General features: G+C 40.0%; 1 protein-coding gene across 1 annotated transcript; it reads left to right on the top strand.

The window, feature by feature from the left end:
* Positions 1–15,503: 15,503 nt before the first annotated feature.
* Positions 15,504–22,733, top strand: TAF1L (TATA-box binding protein associated factor 1 like). Its single transcript, XM_037998342.2, has one exon. It carries the CDS (start codon positions 15,654–15,656, stop codon positions 21,012–21,014), a length of 5,361 nt encoding a protein of 1,786 aa, XP_037854270.2. The 5' UTR covers positions 15,504–15,653; the 3' UTR covers positions 21,015–22,733.
* The last annotated feature ends 288 nt before the right edge of the window (positions 22,734–23,021 follow it).

The following is a 23,021-nucleotide window of genomic DNA, read 5'->3' as shown; positions in this document are numbered from 1 at the left end:
GGCTTACAGTTCACAGTATAGATTTCTATGATTTCCCCCCAGTTCTTTGGCATAAATGGTTGTAAGCATTTGATGAATTGTTTCACACATTATGGTTCAATATCAAATGTGTTTAGCAAACTTACCATGACGATGATGGTTTGCAGGGCCTATAAAGTGGAGGGTTTCTTTTAAGGTGGCATCTTGTAATCACTTGCTCTCTGTTTGCTATTGAGAGAGCATATTGTGATACAATCATGGAATCACAAATGAGTGGTTAATGAGATGACTTAGACATTTAGGAGGCTTTCACCTTGGTCATTCATGCCCTGCCATTTAAGCTGTTCTAACCACTAAAGTAATTGAGCTCATCAGATCACAGGATTAAAGGTCAAAAAATATAGATTTGAACCACGGCCCTACCTCTAACTAGCTCTTCACACGGATCAAGTTTCTTTATCTCCCAGAAGTTTTGTTTATTTTTATTTTTTGGAAAATAAAAGATTGGGTTAAATGGTCTTTAAAGGCCCTTCCCTTTTTAACATTCCATGCTTCTTGAGTCACAGGTAAATGGACTTGTTTCAGTCTTGCTCTGGTTGTGTAGCTTGTTGGTACTGGATAGACTCTTATCACCTGACAATTTTCTAGAGGAACAGAGGCCCTGGAAACAAACGAGACATATTTCCACCAGTTTTACATGTGAAAGCATTTAACATTTATTGAAATCTTACGATGTGCCAGGCACTATGCTAAGCACTTTATAGGCATTCTCATTTGATCCTAGTAACAATCCTATGAAGCAGGTATCTTTCTAGCCTTTGTTTATGGAAGAAGAAACTGAGGCTTAGAAAGAAAAGTAATTTGTAAAAATCACAAGCTAGTAATGAACAGGGCCAAAATTCTAATGACTGGTCTCTTTGGCTCAAAGCCAGGCTCTTGACCTCTAAGTTATCTATTTTATGCTCCAGTTCCTTGGATGGGACTTGACCAGTCAAAAATCCAGGACCCTGAGCAATGGAACTTATCAAAATATTCTGGCCAGTGTGATATCTTAGAAATCTTAAGCAGCCCATGAGAATGAACAGTATTATTTCCACAATAAACGGATGATGTAAAGGTATGACCTAAAGGAAGGCAGGTCCTATGAGCACATACCATTTTCTGACATGACCCCCAAATGTGTGTTGCTGAACAGAGATAACCAATAAGCCTTGTGCTGCCGCTGCGTTTTAAAAAAATTCTTTCTACTATCTTTAAAAAAAATTCCTCATGAATGTACATTTGTTTGAAAACATCTCCTGTGTTTTTTGTGAGTAAGAGAGTTACAAAATGGTAATGCCACTCAACCCCTCCAGCCCTCCTGGATGTATAGCCATAGTTTCTTCTTGCCAGAAGACAGAAGTAGGCAGGACTTTGAGGCTGGTTTTCCTTTTTCTCCTTTAGGCTTTTAGTCACACAACTAGAGCTTAGAATTAAATTGGAACCATGGCACACTGTAACATAGTCTACAAGACTCCACTGGGAGCCCCCTGGCAAGGGATGCATCTGGCTTCTGGTTCCTTAGTTTGCAGTGTCACTGCTACACAAGCTGGTTCCTGCTATGGGTTGTCAAGAGAGGACATCCACCACTTTTCAGTGGCTCTTGTTCCTAAGTGGCTGTTTTAGGAGGGAGCCCTATGAAGATGAAAGAAATGTTATTTTATATAGCCATTTATTTGGCTGTTGGTAAAAGGGAAATTTCCCACCAACATGAAGAAGCCATTCCAAAGATTTTATTAAACGGGAATGGCTGCATTAGAATGATCAAAACTGTAAAGTAACAAGATATAACCACTAAAATGTATGGAGAATTTTACGGGAGCTTTGCACATCATCTAAGTAAATTCTTTCACCAATCTTGGGTGATAGATATTATTATTATTTCTATCATTCAGATGACATGTACAGAGTTTATGAGACTTACCCAAAGTCACAGTTCCAAAACTGGGAGAGCTGAACAAGAACTTGGGTATTTCAGAGTCTAAAGCCAGTGTTCTGGGTCACTATGTGAACTACCTGCAAATAAGTAAGGATCTTCTTTTATTTGAATCCCAGAAACTTGCAACTGCCCCTCATCAGGGATAGGCATTTAAAATGTGCACTTCCTAAATTTGTAACACAGACAAAATTTAAGGTTGAATAGTTACTTAAAGGATAAGCATTTGCAAAGCACTGCAAAATTATCCATTTTAACTTGATATAAAATATGAAATTATAAAATATCAGAATGAGGAAGGATCTCGGGAGTAATGCATCCTTCATGTACTCTTCCATTCTTTTCCCATGCCACTTGTCATTCTCACCAGTTCATTTAAATAATCTTTCTCTTGGCAGCACACTTAGTTTATAAAGCTCTATGCCTTAAAGACATTCCACAACTTGGGTATCTTCCTCATTCAATTTCTACTTCTCTCAATATTAGACCCAAATGGGGTGAATTGTTTATAGAAGAAGAAGCAACTGAGACACACCAGGTCCTATTGTGGGAGGTGGGGAGGGATAGCATTAGGAGATATACCTAATGTAAATGACGAGTTAATGGGTGCAGCACACCAACATGGTACATGTATACATATGTAACAAACCTGCACGTTGTGCACATGTACCCTAGAACTTAAAGTATAATAAAAATAAAAATAAAAATAAAAGTAATTTGTCAAGATTACAAGCTAATTGTGAGCAGGGCCAAAAAAATTTTTTTTTTTTTTAGACCGATTCTTACTCTTGTTGCCCATGCTGGAATGCAATGGCGTGATCTCGGCTCACTGTGGCCTCTGCCTCCGGATTTAAGCTGTTCTCCTGCCTCAGCCTCCCAAGTAGCTGGGATTACAGGTGCCCACCACCACACCCAGCTAATTTTTGTATTTTTGGTAGAGACGGGGTTTCACCATGTTGGCCAGGCTGATCTTGAACTCCTGACTTCATGATCCATCAGTCATAGCCTCCCAAAGTGCTGGGATTACAGGTGTGAGCCACCACACCTGGCCAGAGCAGGGCCAAAATTTTAATGGTTGATCTGTCTGGCTCAAAGCCAGGCTCTTCACCTCTAAGTTATTTATTTCGTGCACCAGCAGCTACTATTGAATCTCTACATGTTTTATTAGGAAGCAAAATGTATGCAGCAGAAACAATATATTAAATCTCTATGTTTACTTTCCTCTGGAGAACTTGTTCATTTAATAATACTACTTACCTATTTGCTTTTTCTTTCAACATATTTGAATAGAGCTGTACTGTCTAATAAAGTAACCACTGATTAAATGAGGCTATTGAGCACTTGAAACTGCTAGTTCCAATTAAGAGGTGCTGTAAGTGTACCTCTTATAGCCAGATTTTGAAGACTTAGTATGAAAGAATGTAACATCTCATTAATAATTTTTTATATTGATTACATGTTGAAATAATATTTTGGATAGATAAGGTTAATGTGTATTATTGCTGGGCACGGTGGCTCACGCCTGTAATCCCAGCACTTTGGGAGGCTGAGGTGGGTGGATCACCTGAGGTCGGGAGTTCAAGACCAGCCTGACCAACATAGAGAAACCCCGTCTCTACTAAAAATACAAACTTAGCCAGGCATGGTGGCACATGCCTGTAATCCTAGCTACTAGGGAGGCTGAGGCAGGAGAATTGCTTGAATCCGGGAAGTGGAAGTTGCGGTGAGCCGAGATCGTGCCATTGCACTCCAGCCTGGGCAAAAAGAGTGAAACTCCCTCTCAAAAAAAAAAAAAAAAAAAAAAAAAAGTGTATTATTGAAATTAATTTACCTAATGTTTTTAAGGTAGCTACTAGAAACTTTAAAATGACATGTGCCTCATACTACATTTCTATTAAACAGTGCTAGACAAGACCATAGGTTAAATAATAAAGGAGATATAACTAGAAAAAGCTAATTAAATCTCAATATTGGAAGGTCTTGAAAGAGGATTTGTGAATCCCTGAGTGTGCCAAATATTGCTCACAGAATAGAGAAAAACACAATATCTTCACTTGAGTTTCATGACTTTGATATTGCATGGTAAGTGTAACTTTCACATGCCAATATCCACAACTGCTCGAGTCAGACACCTTTTGCAGTTCTGTACTGGCTGTGTTTTAAGAAGTAGTTCCGTAGTTAAAAAAACAAACAAACAAACAAAAGCTACCAAGAATGGAGGTCAGAAAAGAAGAGGGCATGGTCCTGCAAGGGAATTAGTAGACAATTGTTTAATTTCCATATGAGAGTGATGAAAAGGAAGGCACCAAGCCATTAACTCAGGGTACATTGTCTGGCAGGCTTTTGGCAGGAGATGTAACATCTACTTAAGTGGGTCATAGACTGATTGTTAATTTCTATTTATGGGATTTGTTTCATTTTCTGGTGTCTCAGTTAGCTCCAACTATTTATGCTTTAAATAGTTGTGAAGGCATCCACAGAGGTAGTCAGAGTTTCTGGAGTGGTCATCATTAACTTCCTTTGTCAGTAACTCTCCACCTTCCAATGAGTCTTCAGCAGAATCAGAGCTACTCTCCTGGAATCCAACCAGTAAGCTGTTATCAGAATTCTCCAGCCACTCCTGGATACCATTGCCAACAAGCTGGAAAGAATTGTGTAGGAGGAAATGACAGACTTGCTGAGTCAGGCAACTTCTTCAACCCAAGGTTGGCTGGAAATGAGCATGACTGCATCCATGGGAACACAGGAGGTACAGTCAGCCCAGACCCAGCTCCATCTGATTTGCCAGCTAAGGAAGAGAACTTTCCAGGGAAGGGAATGTTCCAACTCCATGCAGACAGGGGCTGGCACAGCTGTGAACTCTGTGCAGGCAGCAGGTGTGGTCACTAGCCCTCTGAATTATGGGGTTCCTTTGGTGTGGTTAGGATGTGGATGAAAGAGTGAATAAAAGCTGAAGACTATTGCCAGGCATGGTGGCTCACACCTGTAATCCCAGTACTTTGGGAGACTGAGGCAGGAGGATTGCCTGAGCTGAGGAGTTCGAGACCAGCCTGGGCAACATGTTGAAACCCTGTCTCTACTAAAATACAAAAAAAAAAAGAAAAATTAGCCAGGTGTGGTGCTGGGCACCTATAGTCCCAGCTACTTGGGAGGCTGAGCCAGGAGAATTGCTTGAACCCGGGAGACGGAAGTTGCAGTGAGCCTAGATTGAGCCACTGCACTCTAGTCCAACCTGGGCAACAGAGCAAGACTCCATCTCCAAAAACAAACCAACCAACCAAACAAACAAAAAAACCTGAGGACTATTAAAGCCTATGCTACCCACAAGCTTTGGATTTAGATCTAGGCTAGATGAGAGTAGGTGGTCCAATTTCAATAGCCTCCAAAATGACTATAAGTTTGAAGTTTAGTATGAAATTTGGAGTCAAAACAAGTGAAGTTGATTCACTTCTACCAGTTAACAGCTATGTGATCTTGGCCAAATCAGTCCTTCTGAGATTCAATTTCCATCTATAAAATGGGCATATACTACCTCCTCTCTGGAATTTAACTAAATAAAGGTTTGTCAGGTTTAACTAAAAGACGTATGTAAAAATTCCTGTCGTCCAGTACAGGGAATGCAATGAATCTTCTCTCCTTTTCCCCTTCATGGGTTTTATTGTTAAACTCTTAATATAAATAAATATATTTCCTATAAAACCAAATCCTAACCTTTGGTAATGATAATGCTTACCCTAGCTTATCTTTTTTTAACTACTTTATTTTGGAGATCATTGAACAATGACGATGATAACGATGGTGATGATGAATACTTTTCTTTCACTCAGCACCTACTCAATGCTTGGCCCTGTAAAATCATAATGATCCCATGAAGCAAGTATTATTTTGCTTCATGGAAAATCAACCAAAAATGGATTAAAGACTTAAATGTAAAACCCAAAACTGTAAAAACACTAGAAGACAACCTAGGCACTACCATCCTGGACATAGGAATTGGCAAAGATTTCATGACAAAGACACCAAAAGCAATTGCAACAAAAGTAAAAATTGACAAATGGAATCTAATTAAGAGCTTCTGCATAGCAAGAGAAACTATCTACAGAATAAACAGACAATCTACAGAATGGGAGAAAATACCTGCAAACTATGCATGTGACAAAAGTCTACTATCCATGATCTGTAAGAAACTTAAACAAATTTACAAGAGAAAAACAACCCCATTAAAAAGTGGGCAAAAGACATGAACAGACACTTTTCAAAAGAAGACATACATGCAGCCAGCAAGCATATGAAAAAAGCTCAATATCACCATTCTTTAGAGAAATGCTCATTAAAACCACAATGAAATACTATCTCACACCAGTTAGAATGGCTATAATAAAAAGTCAAAAAATAACATGCTGGCAAGGTTGCAGAGAAAAGGGAACACTTATACACTGTTGGTCGGAGTTTAAATTGTGGAAAGCAGTGTGGCAATTCCTCAAAGAGCTAAAAGCGGAACTACCGTTCGACCCAGCTATCCCATTACTGGGTATGTACCCAAAGAAATATAAATTGTTCTACTATAAAGACACATGCACATGAATGTTCATTGCTGCGATATTCACAATAACAAAGACATGGAAGCAACCTAAATGCCCATCAGTGACAGATTGGATAAAGAAAATGAGGTACATATACACCATGAAATACTATGCTGCCATAGAAAAGAACAAGATCATGTTTGGTTTTTTTGGCAGGAACATGGGTGGAACTGGAGGCTATTATCCTTAGCAAACTAATGCAGCAACAGAAAACCAAATACTGCATGTTCTCACTTAGAAGTGATAGCTAAACGATGAGAATTTATGAACATAAAGAAGGTAACAACAGACACTGTACACTGTAGTCTACTTGAGAGTGATGGGTGGGAGGAGGGAGAGGAGCAGAAAAAATAACTATTGGGTACTAGCTTAATACATGGGTGATGAAATAATTTGTACAACAAACCCCTGTGACACATGTTTACCAGTATAACAAACCTTCACATGTACCCCCAAACCTAAAATAAAAGTTATAAAAAAGAAAAACCAACAAAGTTCTCCTTCCCCATGACTCTCATTCCCACTGTCATTCCTTCCTCAAAACAAGAAATGGCGATTTAATGTTTATATTTTTTCTATGTTCATATGAATGCACTCAAATAAAAATATTCACACCATAAAATGCTTTTTCTTATTTAAAAAAATAAAAATGAAGCAATTTATCATTTTAACTATCTTAATTTAAATAGTTTAAACATATTTAATGTCACATTAAAATTTTTAAATTGAACGACAATCAGGAAATCATTTTGATAAAAGAAAATTGAATTTCCCATTCTGTATGATAATTAAAAAATAAATGTTTTCTGTGGAGAAAATAAATTATGTTTAAAACAAAGACTGAAAGAACTAATTACACACACATATATATAATTTAGAAATAATTAAAGTACTTAGGGTTTTATTAATGTGTTATTATTTGGGAAAATGTTTCAGAATTTGTAGACATGCAAGCTTGTTTGTATTCTTTGAAGATTCCAAATATTTCTTTTGTTTTGTATGAGAGCTCAAAAGTTACCTAATACCCACCTGCTACCATATCATCATATATGAAAATATTTGATGAAATATGAAAAAATGAAAAATAAAAAATAATCTAGAAGTCAAAGTATACAAAGCTATTTCTGAGACTAAAGAAATAATACTGCAAATAAAGTGATAAACTGTTGAGCATTTTTCATGGCAGGAGTGGGGAGATACTTCTGTCTGCCAGGTTGATACCAAAGAAGGCTATCATTTGCTGTTGCCTAAAGCATCCCATTAGAATTCTTTTTCTTAGATTTTACTCAAAAGAACAAATGTCATTTTAATGCCAATGTTTTCAAATGCTGTTTATTCCTTAGATTTACTTTTCTAAAATTTGGCCTCACTATTGCTTAATCCATGGCTTTACTTACACTTTCAGCAACTGTTCATTGACCACGCTTCTTTTCTTTTCTTTATTTTTATTGTTATTATTATTTTTTGAGATGGAGTCTCACACTGTTGCCCAGGCTGGAGTGCAGTGGTGTGATCTCAGCTCACTGAAAGCTCCGCCTCATGGGTTCACGCCATTCTCCTGCCTCAGCCTCCTGAGTAGCTGGGACTACAGGTGCCCACCACCATGCCCAGGTAATTTTTTTGTATTTTTAGTAGAGACAGGGTTTCACTGTAGCCAGGATGGTCTCGATCTCCTGACCTCGTGATCCACCGCCTCGGCCTCCCAAAGTGCTGGGGTTACAGGCGTGAGCCACTGCGCCCGGCCAGACCATGCTTTATTTTTTTAATCACTTTCTTCACTTGGCCTGAAGCATCACTTTCTCTTGGTTCTCCTTCTATGCCACTGGCTGTTCAGGTCCTTCTTACTTACTGATTGCTGAATATTAGAACACTGCAGAGTTTAGCCCTAAAATATTTTGATTTCTTTGTCTTTACTTACTCCTTAGGTAACACCATTCACAGTCCCTAAGCTTTGAAAGCATTTATACACCAATGAGTCTCAAATTTATAGTTCTAACCCTGACCTCTTTCCTAACTTGTAGACTTGTACTCAGCCTCTGCTGAAATCTCCACTTGAAATCTATCTAATAGGGAATCTCAAAATTAACCTATCCAAAATCAAACTCCTGACTCTCCAATGACATCCCCCATCTCTCTGCTGTCGTCTTCTCCTTATACAGTCTTCTACATCTCAGGAAATGGTTTCTCTGTCCTTCTAGTTGCCCAGGCTAAAACCTTATCTCCTTTCTCTGACACCACATATCCAATTCATCAGTAAATCCTGTTGACTTTATCTTCAAAATACTATGTATTAAAAATCTGAACACTTTCACCACCTCTATTGCTACTATCTTGGTCCATGCTTCCATCATATCTCACTCTCTCACTGGAATCATTTTAATAACTTCCCAGCTGGACCCACTTCTTCCTTTACCTCAATACAGTCAGTTCAACATAGAGGCCAGAGTTACCTATTCAAATGCAGGTAAGATCTCAAGTCATTCTTTTGCTCAAAACTTATAATGGCTCCTTCTTTCACTCACAGTAAAATTCTGAAACAGTAATGACCTACAAGGCCCTATATAATTTTGCCCTCAGCTACCCCCTCACCTCATCATTTTAATTTTTTTAATTATTTTGTATTATGTTTTTAGTTCAAGGGTACATGTGCACAATGTGCAGGTTTGCTACATATGCATACATGTGCCACATTGGTGTGCTGCACCCATTAACTCATCATTTACATTAGGTGTATCTCCTAATGCTATCCCTCCCCCCTCCCCCCACCCCACGATAGGCCCCGGTGTGTGATGTTCCCCTTCCTGTATCCAGGTGTTCTCATTGTTCAGTTGCCACCTATGAGTGAGAACATGCAGTGTTTGGTTTTCTGTCCTTGCAATAGTTTGCTGAGAATGATGGTTTCCAGCTGCATCCATGTTCCTACAAAAGACATGAACTCATCCTTTTTTATGGCTGCGTAGTATTCCATGGTGTATATGTGCCACAATTTCTTAATCCAGTCTATCATTGATGGACATTTGGGTCGGTTCTAAGTCTTTGCTATTGTGAAAAGTGCCGCAATAAACATATGTGCGCATGTGTCTTTATAGCGGCATGATTTATAATCCTTTGGGTATATACCCAGTAATGGGATGGCTGGGTCAAATGGTATTTCTAGTTCAAGATCCTTGAGGAATCGCCACACTGTCTTCCACAATGGTTGAACTAGTTTACAGTCCCACCAACAGTGTAAAAGTGTTCCTATTTCTCCACATCTTCTCCCCCTTGCACATACTCTGACTCCAAAGTTACATAGAACAATTACCTCTCTCATTTTTCATAGCTATTCACTCAAATGTCATTATTTCAGAAGGATCTTCCCTGACAACTTTTTCCCTCACCCCTGGCATTCCTATCTCCCTTATTCTGCCTTAGTTTTCTCAATAGCACTTATCACCACCTGACATATGTATTTACTTGTTTGTTTATTTTTGGTCTCCCCCATTATGATATTAGCCCATATTCCAGATTCCGGGGTTAGCAGAGCAGATGATTTCAATCAAATCTCCCACTTGAAGACAGTTTTAAAAATGGAGCAAAACACACAAACACAGACACACACATTCTTACAAACATTAGAATCTAACAAGATAGTAAGGAATTAAAATAAGAAAACAATTAAAGAGAGCTCAAAGAGGTGAAACAGCATCTCTTTGGAAAGGAGGATTTGCTGATAGTTAAAAGGAAGCTGAGGCAGAGCTTCACAGAGATCTTGGGAAATTACCCACTGTATATCCTGGAACCACAAGGGCTGCTATTTTGGTTTTGAGGCTTTTTTGGCAATGGACTGGAAGCAGCAGACACAGAGCTAAGCTTTTGATTACTCAGATGCATGCAGGTTTAGGAACTAGCGTTCATGTCCCTCAAAGACAGAGGCCCTAATATAGTATCTTTTGCTCTGGCTTGAGACAAAGACCGCAACCTGGAAGCATGGGGTATGGATTTTACTCTAGCCTGCCAAACCCTCAAATGTTGGTTCTAGACTGCTAATATCCTCAGGTTTTTTAAAGTTGAAAAAAAGTTAAATCCTTTCTGAAGGAAAATAACATCATCCTGGGTCTCAAACTATCAATAAATATAATTTTAATTTTTTCAACAAGCTATGAAAGCCTATAATGCAAAATGAGACTCAAGACAAATCAAGGAACTAAGGAAAGAACTAAGGAAAAGAGTGGACAACAAAAACAGAGCTGCAAGAGTCCAAATACCAGAATTATCAGACAGATGTTGTAAAACAACTCATGGATATAAATGCTTTGTTTAAAAATATCAGTGCAGTCATAGAAACCGTAAGAGGTGACACTGTAAAACTAAAAATGAACCAACTAGAAATTGTAAAATTGAAAAACGCAATAGGTAAAATGAAGAACTGAATGGATGGGTTTAACAGAAGATTACATACAATTGAAGAAAAAAGTTGTGAACTGGAAGCTGGGTCAGAGAAAAATATAAAAATGAAACCTAAAGAAAATTTTTAAAAGGGAAAATACAGAATATTGACTAAGAAACATAGAGGACAAAGTAAGGTCTAACATTCACATAATTGGAGCATAAAAAAGAAAAAGAGATAAAATGGAGCAGGGACAATATTTTAAAAGATGATGTCAAAGAATTTCAGAGAACTAATGAAAGACATTCAATTTTACTATTTAATAAGCCTAAAGGGTCAAATGAAGCTAAAAAGAACAAAAAGAGAAATTTGCCTCCAGGCCAGGCATGGTGGCTCATGCCTGTAATCCTGGCACTTTGGGAGGCCGAGGTGGACAGAGCACTTGAGGTCAGGAGTTGGAGACACCAGCCTGGCATGGTGGCACATGCCTGTGGTCCCAGCTACTAGGGAGGGTGAGGCAGGAGAATTGCTTGAACCCCATGAGTGGAGGTTGTAGTGAGCCAAGATCGTACCACTGCACTCCAGCCTGGCCGATAGAGTGAGACTCTGTCTAAAAAAAAAAAAAGGAAATCTGCCTCCAGAAACATATAGTGAAACTGTAGAAAATGAAATGCAAGGAGAAAATCTTAAATATAACAAAACCAACAAAAAAGCACCAATCTGATCAACAACTGATGTGGAAAGCCAGTACAAGTGAAAACCAGAGGTCAATGGAAAGTTAACTTCAGGATATTGAAAGAAATAAAAAACTACCAACATAGACTTCTTTGTCCAGAGAACAAATATTTTAATAAGAAAGGTAAAATTTACAGTGATGTGAAAAAATAAGTGATGAACTGGCAAAATATTTTCAATTTATATTACAGAAAGGGTAAATATCCCTAACATATTAAAATTTTCTTTAAAAAGAGGAGAAAAGACTAACAACCTTAGAAAAATGAACAAGAGATATGAACAAGTACACAGTAAAAATAAATGCAAATGCCCCTTGGTTGAAGATACTCCATGTCATCCATGATAAGATAAATGCAAATTAAAACTACAGCGAGATACTGTCTTATACCTATGAGATCAGCAAAAATTTAAAAATTTGATAACATGCTGTGTTGTTGAGGCTTTGGGGAAACTGTCCCTCTCATTCATTGCTGTTAGGAATGAAAAATGGTTCAACAACTGAGGAATAGAGTTTGGCAAATACCAATGAAATAATATCTGCATTTACACTTTGACCCACTAATCCCTCTTGCAGGAATCTATCCCAAAGATGCGCCGACAAAAACAAAACAAAACAAAACAAAAACACACACACACACACACACACACAAAACAGAAAAAACAAAAGGATGCATACATAAGACTTTTCACTGCAGCACTGTGTGAAATAGCAAAGCCTGGAAACAACTCAAATACCTGTCAATGGGTGGCTGGTATACTCACCCAAGTGATAATTCTACAGTTATCAAAAAGAATAAGGAATCTCTTTATAAACTACTATGGAGTAATCTCCAAGATATATTTTTAAGCAAGAAAAGCAAGGTGGAAAATTATATACTATTGGTTATCTAAAAGGAAGAGATATAAACATGCATACACAATTGATAGTATTTAAAAATAGAATGATAAATAATAAAACTTTAAATATGATTACTCATAGAGGATTACATAAACAACCACCCAAGACAATCTGCAATCAAATTGTGAAAATCATTAAGACAGTTGACTAGACTAGGGTTACTAGATGTAAGACAATTATAATTAAAAAGCAATTGAATTCCTATATTAACAAGAAATTAAGAACATATATATACACAACTACATACACGCATTTTAAATTAACATTTAATAGCCACATAACACTCAAACATTTAGGAATAAATCAACAAAAGATGTATAAGATATTTAAGCAGAAAAAGTATTAAATTTTATTGAAAAATATTTAAAGAAAGCTTAAATAAATAAAGAGCTACTACGTTCATTATGTTCATGGATAAGAAAACTCATGTAACAAAAATATCAGGTCTCACCAAATTAACTTATGGATGTAATACAATTATAAACTCCTCAAATTTTTAAAGTGGGAATTAACAAGGTGATTCTAAAATTTATATGCAAGGGCAAAAGATAAAAAAAACCTTAGTTTCAGAAAAAAATCAAGGCTGGGACAGGGCTCATTTTTGTCAACTGTCTAGATTTATTATAAAGCTATAGAAATGGAGCTATAGACATTAAGTGTAGTGAGTCTCTAGGATAAACAAATAGACCAATGGAACAGAACAGAAATTCAGACAGATATTAATAATATATTTTTCTATGGTAATCTGATATATGACAAAGATCCATCACAGATTAATGGATATCTATGGTGCTGTAACAATTGATTATCAGAGAAAGACAGACACACACACACACATACACGCACAAACTAGATTTACATCAAACACATAAATTACAGATAAAGAACTAAACAAAAAAACAAGTGAAACATTAAAACTTTTAGAATGTAAGAAAATATCTTTATGACTTTTCGTAGGAAAAGCTTTCTTAGGAAAAAAAAAAAAAAAAGCATAGACCCGGCGTGGTGGCTCACACCTGCAATCCCAGCACATTGGGAGGCCGAGGTGGGCAGATCACCTGAAGTCAGGAGTCTGAGACCAGCCTGGCAACATGGCGAAACCCCGTCTCTACCAAAAATACAAAAAATAGCCAGGCATGGTGGCATGTGCCTGTAGTCCCAGCTACTTGGGGAGGCTAAGGCAAGAGAATCACTTGAACCCGGAGGCAGAGGTTGCAGTGAGCCGAGATCGCACCACTGCACTCCAGCCTGGGCGACAGAGCAAGCCTCTGTCTCAAAAAAAAAAAAAAAAAAAAAAAAAAAAAAAAAAAAAAAAGAAAAAAAGAAAGAAAAGAAAGAAAAACATAAAGGAAAATTTTGATAAGACAAGATTGAAATTTTAAAATAGCAAATCAAAGACACCATTAAAATAGATTAAAAGACATATCACAGATTGGGAAAGTTATTTGCAAGCAAATCCGTAATATATGAAGAACTCTTATACATCAATGAAAAGACAGACAACCTAAAAACACTATAAAAATTAGATAAAAATATATGAAAAGGAAATTGACCGTAGAGGAAAAACAGTTGGTCAATAAGTGTATGAAAAGTTAGCCTTCACTAGGAATCAAAGAAATACAAATTACAACCACAATATCATTATACATTTATTGGAAATGAACAAAAATTAACAAATGACAATCTAAGTGTTAGAATGGATGTGGAGAGGTAAGAACTTTTATACACTGCTGTTAGATAGGTAAAATGGTACAACTACTTTGGAGAACAATTTAGTAATAGCAAGTGGAGTTGAAAAAGCATATATTGTAAAATCTAGTAATTCCACTCCTAGATGTATACCCTGAAGAATGTGTCCTACATATGATCAAGGAATCATATACATTATTTATAAGAGGAACAATTTGGAAATAATTTAAATGAACAAACATAGGAACATAGATAATTGTAGCATAACCATACTGTAGAACACTATAGAGCTATAAAAATAGAATTGAATGCATCAATGTAGTTGAATATCATAAACATAAATTTCATCCAGAAAACATTCTGGCTAAGAGTACATACAGTAAGGTCAGGTGTGGTGGCTCTTGCCTGTAATCCCAGCACTGTGGGAGGCCAAAGTGGGAGGATTGCTTGAGGCCAGGAGGAGTTTAAGACCAGCTTAGCCAACATAGTGAGATTCTCATCTCTTAAAAAAAAGGAAGGGAAAAAAATGAGTACACACGGTATAATGCCTTTTATACAAAATTGTAAAGCATGACAATATTATAGATTATTTGAAGAAGCATACATATTTAGTTAATGTATAAAGAGATTTATGGAGGCTGGGTGCAGCCTGTAATTCCAGCACTTTGGGAGACACAGGTGGGCTGACCATCTGAGGTCAGGAGTTTCAGACCAGCCTGGCCAGTATGGTGAAATCTTGTCTCCACTAAAATACAAAAAAATTAGCCAAGCATGGTGGCTCATGCCTGTAATCCTAGCTACTAGGGAGGCTGAGGCAGGAGATTCTCTTGAACTAGTGAGGCGGAGGTTTCAGTGAGCCTAGACTGCGCCACTGCACTCGAGCCTGGGGCGACAGAGCGAGACTTTGTCTCAAAAATAAGCAAACAGGCCGGGCGCGGTGGCTCACGCCTGTAATCCCAGCAGTTTGGGAGGCCAAGGCGGACAGATCACGAGGTCAGGAGACCGAGATCATCCTGGCTAACATGGTGAGACCCCGTCTCTACTAAAAATACAAAAGAAAAAAAAATTAGCTGGGTGTGGTGGCGAGCGTCTATAGTCCTTGCTACACAGGAGGCTGAGGCAGGAGAATGGCATGAACCCGGAAGGCGAAACTTGCAGTGAGCCGAGATCCTGCCACTGCACTCCACCCTGGGTGACACTGCGAGACTCCATGTCAAAAAAAAAAAAAACAAGTGTTTTCCGGTCCCGCCCCCTCCACACCCGCCTTCGCCCCTCCCCCACCTTTATTCAGTTTCCGGTAGAGGCTGGTAGGGTAAGGGAGCTCAGTAAGTCACTTCCGGGTGACTGTTGTTTTATTTCCGGTCTGTGGGACCCGGCTGCGATTTGCTGCCGAGGGCAGTAGCTACCATCGCTGCTGCCGCCATCATGTCGGACGCGGACAGCGAGGAGGATTCGGCTGGAGGTGGCCCATTTTCTTTAGCGGGTATCCTTTTCGGCAACATCAATGGAGCGGGGCAGCTGGAGGGGGAGAGCGTCTTGGATGATGAGTGTAGGAAGCACTTAGCAGGCTTGGGGGCTTTGGGACTGGGCAGCCTGATCACTGAACTTACGGCAAATGAAGAATTCACCGGGACTGCCGGTGCCGTGGTAAATGATGAAGGGTGGATTAGGAGTACAGAAGCAGCTGTGGACTATTCAGACATCAACGAGATGGCAGAAGATGAAAGCCGAAAATACCAGCAGACGATGGGGAGCTTGCAGCCCCTTCGCCACTCAGATTATGATGAAGATGACTATGATGCTAATTGCGAAGACAGTGATTGCAAGTTGATGCCTCCTCCACCTCCACCCCCGGGACCAATGAAGAAGGATAAGGACCAGGATGCTATTACCTGTGTGTCTGAAAATGGAGAAGGCATCATCTTGCCCTCCATCATTGCCCCTTCCTTTTTGGCCTCAGAGAAAGTGGACTTCAGTAGTTACTCTGACTCAGAATCTGAGATGGGACCTCAGGAAGCAACACAGGCAGAATCTGAGGATGGAAAGCTGACCCTTCCGTTGACTGGGATTATGCAGCATGATGCCACCAAGCTGTTGCCAAGTGTCACAGAACTTTTTCCAGAATTTCGACCTGGAAAGGTGTTACGCTTCCTACGTCTTTTTGGACCAGGGAAGAATGTCCCATCTGTTTGGCGGAGTGCTCGGAGAAAGAGGAAGAAGCATCGTGAGCTGATACAGGAAGAGCAGATCCAGGAGGTGGAATGCTCGGTAGAATCAGAAGTCAGCCAGAAGTCTTTGTGGAACTATGACTATGCTCCACGACCACCTCCAGAGCAGTGCCTCTCCGATGATGAAATCACGATGATGGTTCCTGTGGAGTCCAAATTTTCCCAATCAACTGGAGATGTAGATAAAGTGACAGATACCAAACCAAGAGTGGCTGAGTGGCGTTATGGGCCTGCCCAACTGTGGTATGATATGCTGGGTGTCTCTGAAGATGGCAGTGGGTTTGACTATGGCTTCAAACTGAGAAAAACAGAGCATGAACCTGTGATAAAATCTAGAATGATAGAGAAATTTAGGAAACTTGAGGAAAGCAATGGCACTGATCTTCTGGCTGATGAAAACTTCCTGATGGTGACACAGCTGCATTGGGAGGATTATATCATCTGGGATGGGGAGGATGTCAAACACAAAGGGACAAAACCTCAGCGTGCAAGCCTGGCAGGTTGGCTGCCTTCTAGCATGACTAGGAATGCGATGGCTTACAATGTTCAGCAAGGTTTTGCAGCCACTCTGGATGATGACAAACCTTGGTACTCTATTTTTCCCATTGACAATGAGGATCTGGTGTATGGACGCTGGGAGGACAATATCATTTGGGATGCTCAGGCCATGCCCCGGCTTTTGGAACCTCCTGTTTTGACACTTGATCCCAATGACGAGAACCTCATTTTTGAAATTCCTGATGAGAAGGAGGAGGCCACCTCTAACTCCCCCTCCAAGGAGAGTAAGAGGGAATCATCTCTGAAGAAGAGTCGAATTCTCTTGGGGAAAACAGGAGTCATCAAGGAGGAACCACAGCAGAACATGTCTCAGCCAGAAGTGAAAGATCCATGGAATCTCTCTAGTGATGAGTATTATTACCCCAAGCAACAGGGTCTTCGAGGCACCTTTGGAGGGAATATTATCCAGCATTCAATTCCTGCTGTGGAATTATGGCAACCCTTCTTTCCCACCCACATGGGGCCCATCAAAATCCGGCAGTTCCATCGCCCACCTCTGAAAAAGTACTCATTCGGTGCACTCTCTCAGCCAGGTCCCCATTCAGTCCAACCTTTGCTAAAGCACATCAAAAAAAAGGCCAAGATGAGAGAACAAGAGAGGCAAGCCTCAGGTGGTGGAGAGTTGTTTTTTATGCGCACACCTCAGGATCTCACAGGCAAAGATGGAGATCTTATTCTTGCAGAATATAGTGAGGAAAATGGACCCTTAATGATGCAGGTTGGCATGGCAACCAAGATAAAGAACTATTATAAACGGAAACCTGGAAAAGATCCTGGAGCACCAGATTGTAAATATGGGGAAACTGTTTACTGCCATACATCTCCTTTCCTGGGCTCTCTCCATCCTGGCCAATTACTGCAGGCATTTGAGAACAACCTTTTTCGTGCTCCAATTTATCTTCATAAGATGCCAGAAACTGATTTCTTGATCATTCGGACAAGACAGGGTTACTATATTCGGGAATTAGTGGATATTTTTGTGGTTGGCCAGCAGTGTCCCTTGTTTGAAGTTCCTGGGCCTAAGTCCAAAAGGGCCAATACGCATATTCGAGACTTTCTACAGGTTTTTATTTACCGCCTTTTCTGGAAGAGTAAAGATCGGCCACGGAGGATACGAATGGAAGATATAAAAAAAGCCTTTCCTTCCCATTCAGAAAGCAGCATCCGGAAGAGGCTAAAGCTCTGCGCTGACTTCAAACGCACAGGGATGGATTCAAACTGGTGGGTGCTTAAGTCTGATTTTCGTTTACCAACGGAAGAAGAGATCAGAGCTATGGTGTCACCAGAGCAGTGCTGTGCTTATTATAGTATGATAGCTGCAGAGCAACGACTGAAGGATGCTGGCTATGGTGAGAAATCCTTTTTTGCTCCAGAAGAAGAAAACGAGGAAGATTTCCAGATGAAGATTGATGATGAAGTTCACACTGCTCCTTGGAACACCACAAGGGCCTTCATTGCTGCCATGAAGGGCAAGTGTCTCCTAGAGGTGACTGGGGTGGCAGATCCCACAGGGTGTGGTGAAGGATTCTCCTATGTGAAGATTCCAAATAAACCAACACAGCAGAAGGATGATAAAGAGCCACAGGCAGTGAAGAAGACAGTGACAGGAACAGATGCAGACCTTCGTCGCCTTTCCCTGAAAAATGCCAAACAACTTCTACGTAAATTTGGTGTGCCAGAGGAAGAGATTAAAAAGTTGTCCCGCTGGGAAGTGATTGATGTGGTGCGCACAATGTCAACAGAACAGGCTCGTTCTGGAGAGGGGCCCATGAGTAAATTTGCCCGTGGATCAAGGGTTTCTGTGGCTGAGCATCAAGAGCGTTACAAAGAGGAATGTCAGCGCATCTTTGACCTACAGAACAAGGTTCTGTCATCAACTGAAGTCTTATCAAGTGACACAGACAGCAGCTCAGCTGAAGATAGTGACTTTGAAGAAATGGGAAAGAACATTGAGAACATATTGCAGAACAAGAAAACCAGCTCTCAGCTGTCACGTGAATGGGAGGAGCAGGAGCGGAAGGAACTACAGCGAATGCTACTGGCAGCAGGCTCAGCAGCATCAGGAAACAATCACAGAGATGATGACACAGCTTCTGTGACAAGCCTTAACTCTTCTGCCACTGGACACTGTCTCAAGATTTATCGCACATTTCGAGATGAAGAGGGGAAGGAGTATGTTCGCTGTGAGACAGTCCGAAAACCAGCTGTCATTGATGCCTATGTGCGCATACGGACTACAAAAGATGAAGAATTCATTCAAAAATTTGCCCTTTTTGATGAACAACATCGGGAAGAGATGCGAAAGGAGCGGCGGAGGATTCAAGAGCAACTGAGGCGGCTTAAGCGGAACCAGGAAAAGGAGAAACTTAGGGGTCCTCCTGAGAAGAAGCCCAAGAAAATGAAGGAGCGTCCTGACCTAAAACTGAAATGTGGGGCATGTGGTGCCATTGGACACATGAGGACTAACAAATTCTGCCCCCTCTATTATCAAACAAATGTGCCACCTTCCAACCCTGTTGCCATGACAGAAGAGCAGGAGGAGGAGTTGGAAAAGACAGTCATTCATAATGATAATGAAGAACTTATCAAGGTTGAAGGGACCAAAATTGTCTTGGGGAAACAGCTAATTGAGAATGCGGATGAGGTTCGCAGAAAATCTCTGGTTCTCAAGTTTCCTAAACAGCAGCTTCCTCCAAAGAAGAAACGGCGAGTTGGAACCACTGTTCATTGTGACTATTTGAATAGACCTCATAAGTCCATCCACCGACGCCGCACAGACCCTATGGTGACGCTGTCATCCATCTTGGAGTCTATCATCAATGACATGAGAGATCTTCCAAATACATACCCTTTCCACACTCCAGTCAATGCAAAGGTTGTAAAGGACTACTACAAAATCATCACTCGGCCAATGGACCTACAAACACTCCGTGAAAATGTGCGTAAACGCCTCTACCCATCTCGGGAAGAGTTCAGAGAGCATCTGGAGCTAATTGTGAAAAACAGTGCAACCTACAATGGTCCAAAACACTCATTGACTCAGATCTCTCAATCCATGCTGGATCTCTGTGATGAAAAACTCAGAGAGAAAGGAGACAAATTAGCTCGCTTAGAGAAAGCTATCAACCCCTTGCTGGATGATGATGACCAAGTGGCATTTTCTTTCATTCTGGACAACATTGTCACCCAGAAAATGATGGCAGTTCCAGATTCTTGGCCATTTCATCACCCAGTTAATAAGAAGTTTGTTCCAGATTATTACAAAGTGATTGTCAATCCGGTGGATTTAGAGACCATACATAAGAACATCTCCAAGCACAAGTATCAGAGTCGGGAGAGTTTTCTAGATGATGTAAACCTTATTCTGGCCAACAGTGTTAAGTATAATGGACCTGAGAGTCAGTATACTAAGACTGCCCAGGAGATTGTGAACGTCTGTTACCAGACGTTGACTGAGTATGATGAGCAGTTGACTCAACTTGAGAAGGATATTTGTACAGTTAAAGAAGCAGCTTTGGAGGAAGCAGAATTAGAAAGCCTGGACCCAATGACCCCAGGGCCCTGTACACCTCCGCCTCCTGATTTGTATGATACCAACACATGCCTCAGTATGTCTCGAGATACCTCTGTATTTCAAGATGAGAGCAATATGTCTGTCTTGGATATTCCCACTGCCACTCCAGAAAACCAGGTGTGCCAGGGCCGAGGTAGGCTGGGCGAGGAAGACTCTGATGTAGATATTGAAGGGTATGATGATGACGAGGAGGATGGGAAACCTAAGTCTCCCGCCCCAGAAGGTGAAGATGGAGATGGTGATCTTGCAGATGAAGAGGAAGGAACTATACAACAGCCTCAAGCCAGTGTCCTGTATGAGGATTTGCTTATATCTGAAGGAGAAGATGATGAGGAAGATGCTGGGAGTGATGAAGGAGACAATTCTTTCTCTGCCATCCAGCTGAGTGAAAGTGGAAGTGACTCTGATGTGGATCTGGTGGAATAAAACCCAAACAACTCCACATGCTTCAGCATGCTTCAGGAGAACACAAGGATGGGCATGGAAAATGAAGAAAGCATGATGTCCTATGAGGGAGACAGTGGGGAGGCTTCCCACAGTTTGGAGGATAGCAACATCAATTATGGGAGCTATGAGGAGCCTGATCCCAAGTCGAACACCCAAGACACAAGCTTCAGCAGCATCAGAAATTTCCAGCTGGGCATGGTGGCTCACACCTGTAATCTCAGCACTCTGGGAGGCTGAGGTGGGCGGATCACCTGAGGTCAGAAGTTCGAGACCAGCTTGGCCAACATGGCAAAACCTCATCTCTATTAAAAATACGAAATTTAGCCAGGCATGGTGGTGCATGCCTGTAATCCCAGCTACTCGGGAGGCTAAGGCAGGAGAATCACTTGAACCCAGGAGGCAGAGGTTGCAGTGAGTGGAGATCATGCCACTGCACTCCAGCCTGGGCGGAAGAGTGAGATTCCACCTCAAAAAAAAAAAAAAAAAAAAATTTCCAAGCATGGTATCATCTCACTTTTTTTAATTTACAGGCTGGAACAGATAAGAGCCTTCCTGCTGGGACAGAGACTTGGGTTCTAGTGGACTCTGCTACACTTAAACCTATGTGACAAACTGCCCATTATTTTATTATTTAATTATGCAATGCCTAGTTCCTAAATGGATTTGAGGCAAATTACCGTAAACTTTGAAACAGCCTATATATCAGAAATGATAATGTTGCCATCTAAATGTTTTCTGTCCCTCCCGCCTCAGGGGAAATGGTAGGAAAATGGTAAGTTTCTTAGGGCAATGACTGTGTCATGTGTTTCTTTTCATGCTTAGGATATGGTTCTGTGCATAGTAGGTACTCAGTAAATGTTCCTAGAATCATAAAACCCTCAACAGATATGTTACTGAGCATCTGCTTTTCATGATAAGCACTCTATCAGATCCTTGGGATGCAAAGGTAAATAAGACAAATCCCTTTTACCCAAAGAGCTCACCATCGAGTTGGGGAAGGGGAAGTAGAATTCAAAACATGTTAATAAATCATTATAGTACTGTGAGATAAATGCAATTAAGAAGCTTGCTATAAAGTATAGGGGAAATGGAGTAATCATGTCTGAAAAGTCAGGGAAGTCTTCCTAGAGATAATTTGCGAGCTGATTGTTTTAGAATTAGTAGAAGTTTGCCAGATGGAAAAGTCCAGGCAAAGTGTAACATGAGTGGGAAAGGCCACAGTCTAGAAATGGCAGAATGTGTTTCTAGTTTGTTTGTTTGTAACTGCCGTGTTCCAGGAAGGATTTAGGATGGTTTATATTCCAGTCCTTTAATGCTGGAATGGCTGGAGATGAGACTGAAAGATGGGCAGGAAGTATATCATCACAAGCTTTGTGTTTGATGTTAATGTGTATGATTTTTATATTATGGGAAATAAGCTCTTAGAGGAGTGATGTCATCAGGTTTGTGTTTTAGAAATCTGTGTAATGTGTGAATGAAGAAAGAAATTGAAGAATCATATATAACAGATATATGTGATTCCATTTTTGTAAGACACAGAACCATGTGTGTTTATTTATATGTGTTTTTATATATACTTGTGCATGCAAAGGTAAAAGTCTGAAAGGATATACGCTAACTGTTCACAATGATAACCCCCCAGGAATGGGATTGGAGGGGAGGGGGCTTCTGTGTTTGTTATGTATACTGGGTGGGATATTGTGCTTTTATTTCTGTATTGTTTGAATTTTTTTACAAGTATGTATTATTTTTGTAATACATTTTTTTATTCCAAAAAAAAGAAAGAGATGGAAATTCAGAAATGTGTGTAAACAGGGAATCTTCACTGTATTGATAATGTTTTTTTTCTTAAGCTGGGTAGTGGGTACCTGGATTTTCATTATATTTTTCTCTGTTTCTTTTAGCATATCTTAATATCTCATAATAAATACTTTGTAATAAATTTCATATGTGCATAATATTAAATAAGTTCTAGAAGTATATATA

This window comes from Chlorocebus sabaeus, chromosome 12 (assembly GCF_047675955.1).
Source record: "Chlorocebus sabaeus isolate Y175 chromosome 12, mChlSab1.0.hap1, whole genome shotgun sequence".
Taxonomy (NCBI): Eukaryota; Metazoa; Chordata; class Mammalia; order Primates; family Cercopithecidae; genus Chlorocebus; species Chlorocebus sabaeus.
This window is presented reverse-complemented; position numbering and strand designations above follow the sequence as displayed.

Bases quoted from the DNA above. Each gene is read 5' to 3' on its own strand.
- TAF1L (XM_037998342.2), top strand. From the start codon at position 15,654: ATGTCGGACGCGGACAGCGAGGAGGATTCGGCTGGAGGTGGCCCATTT.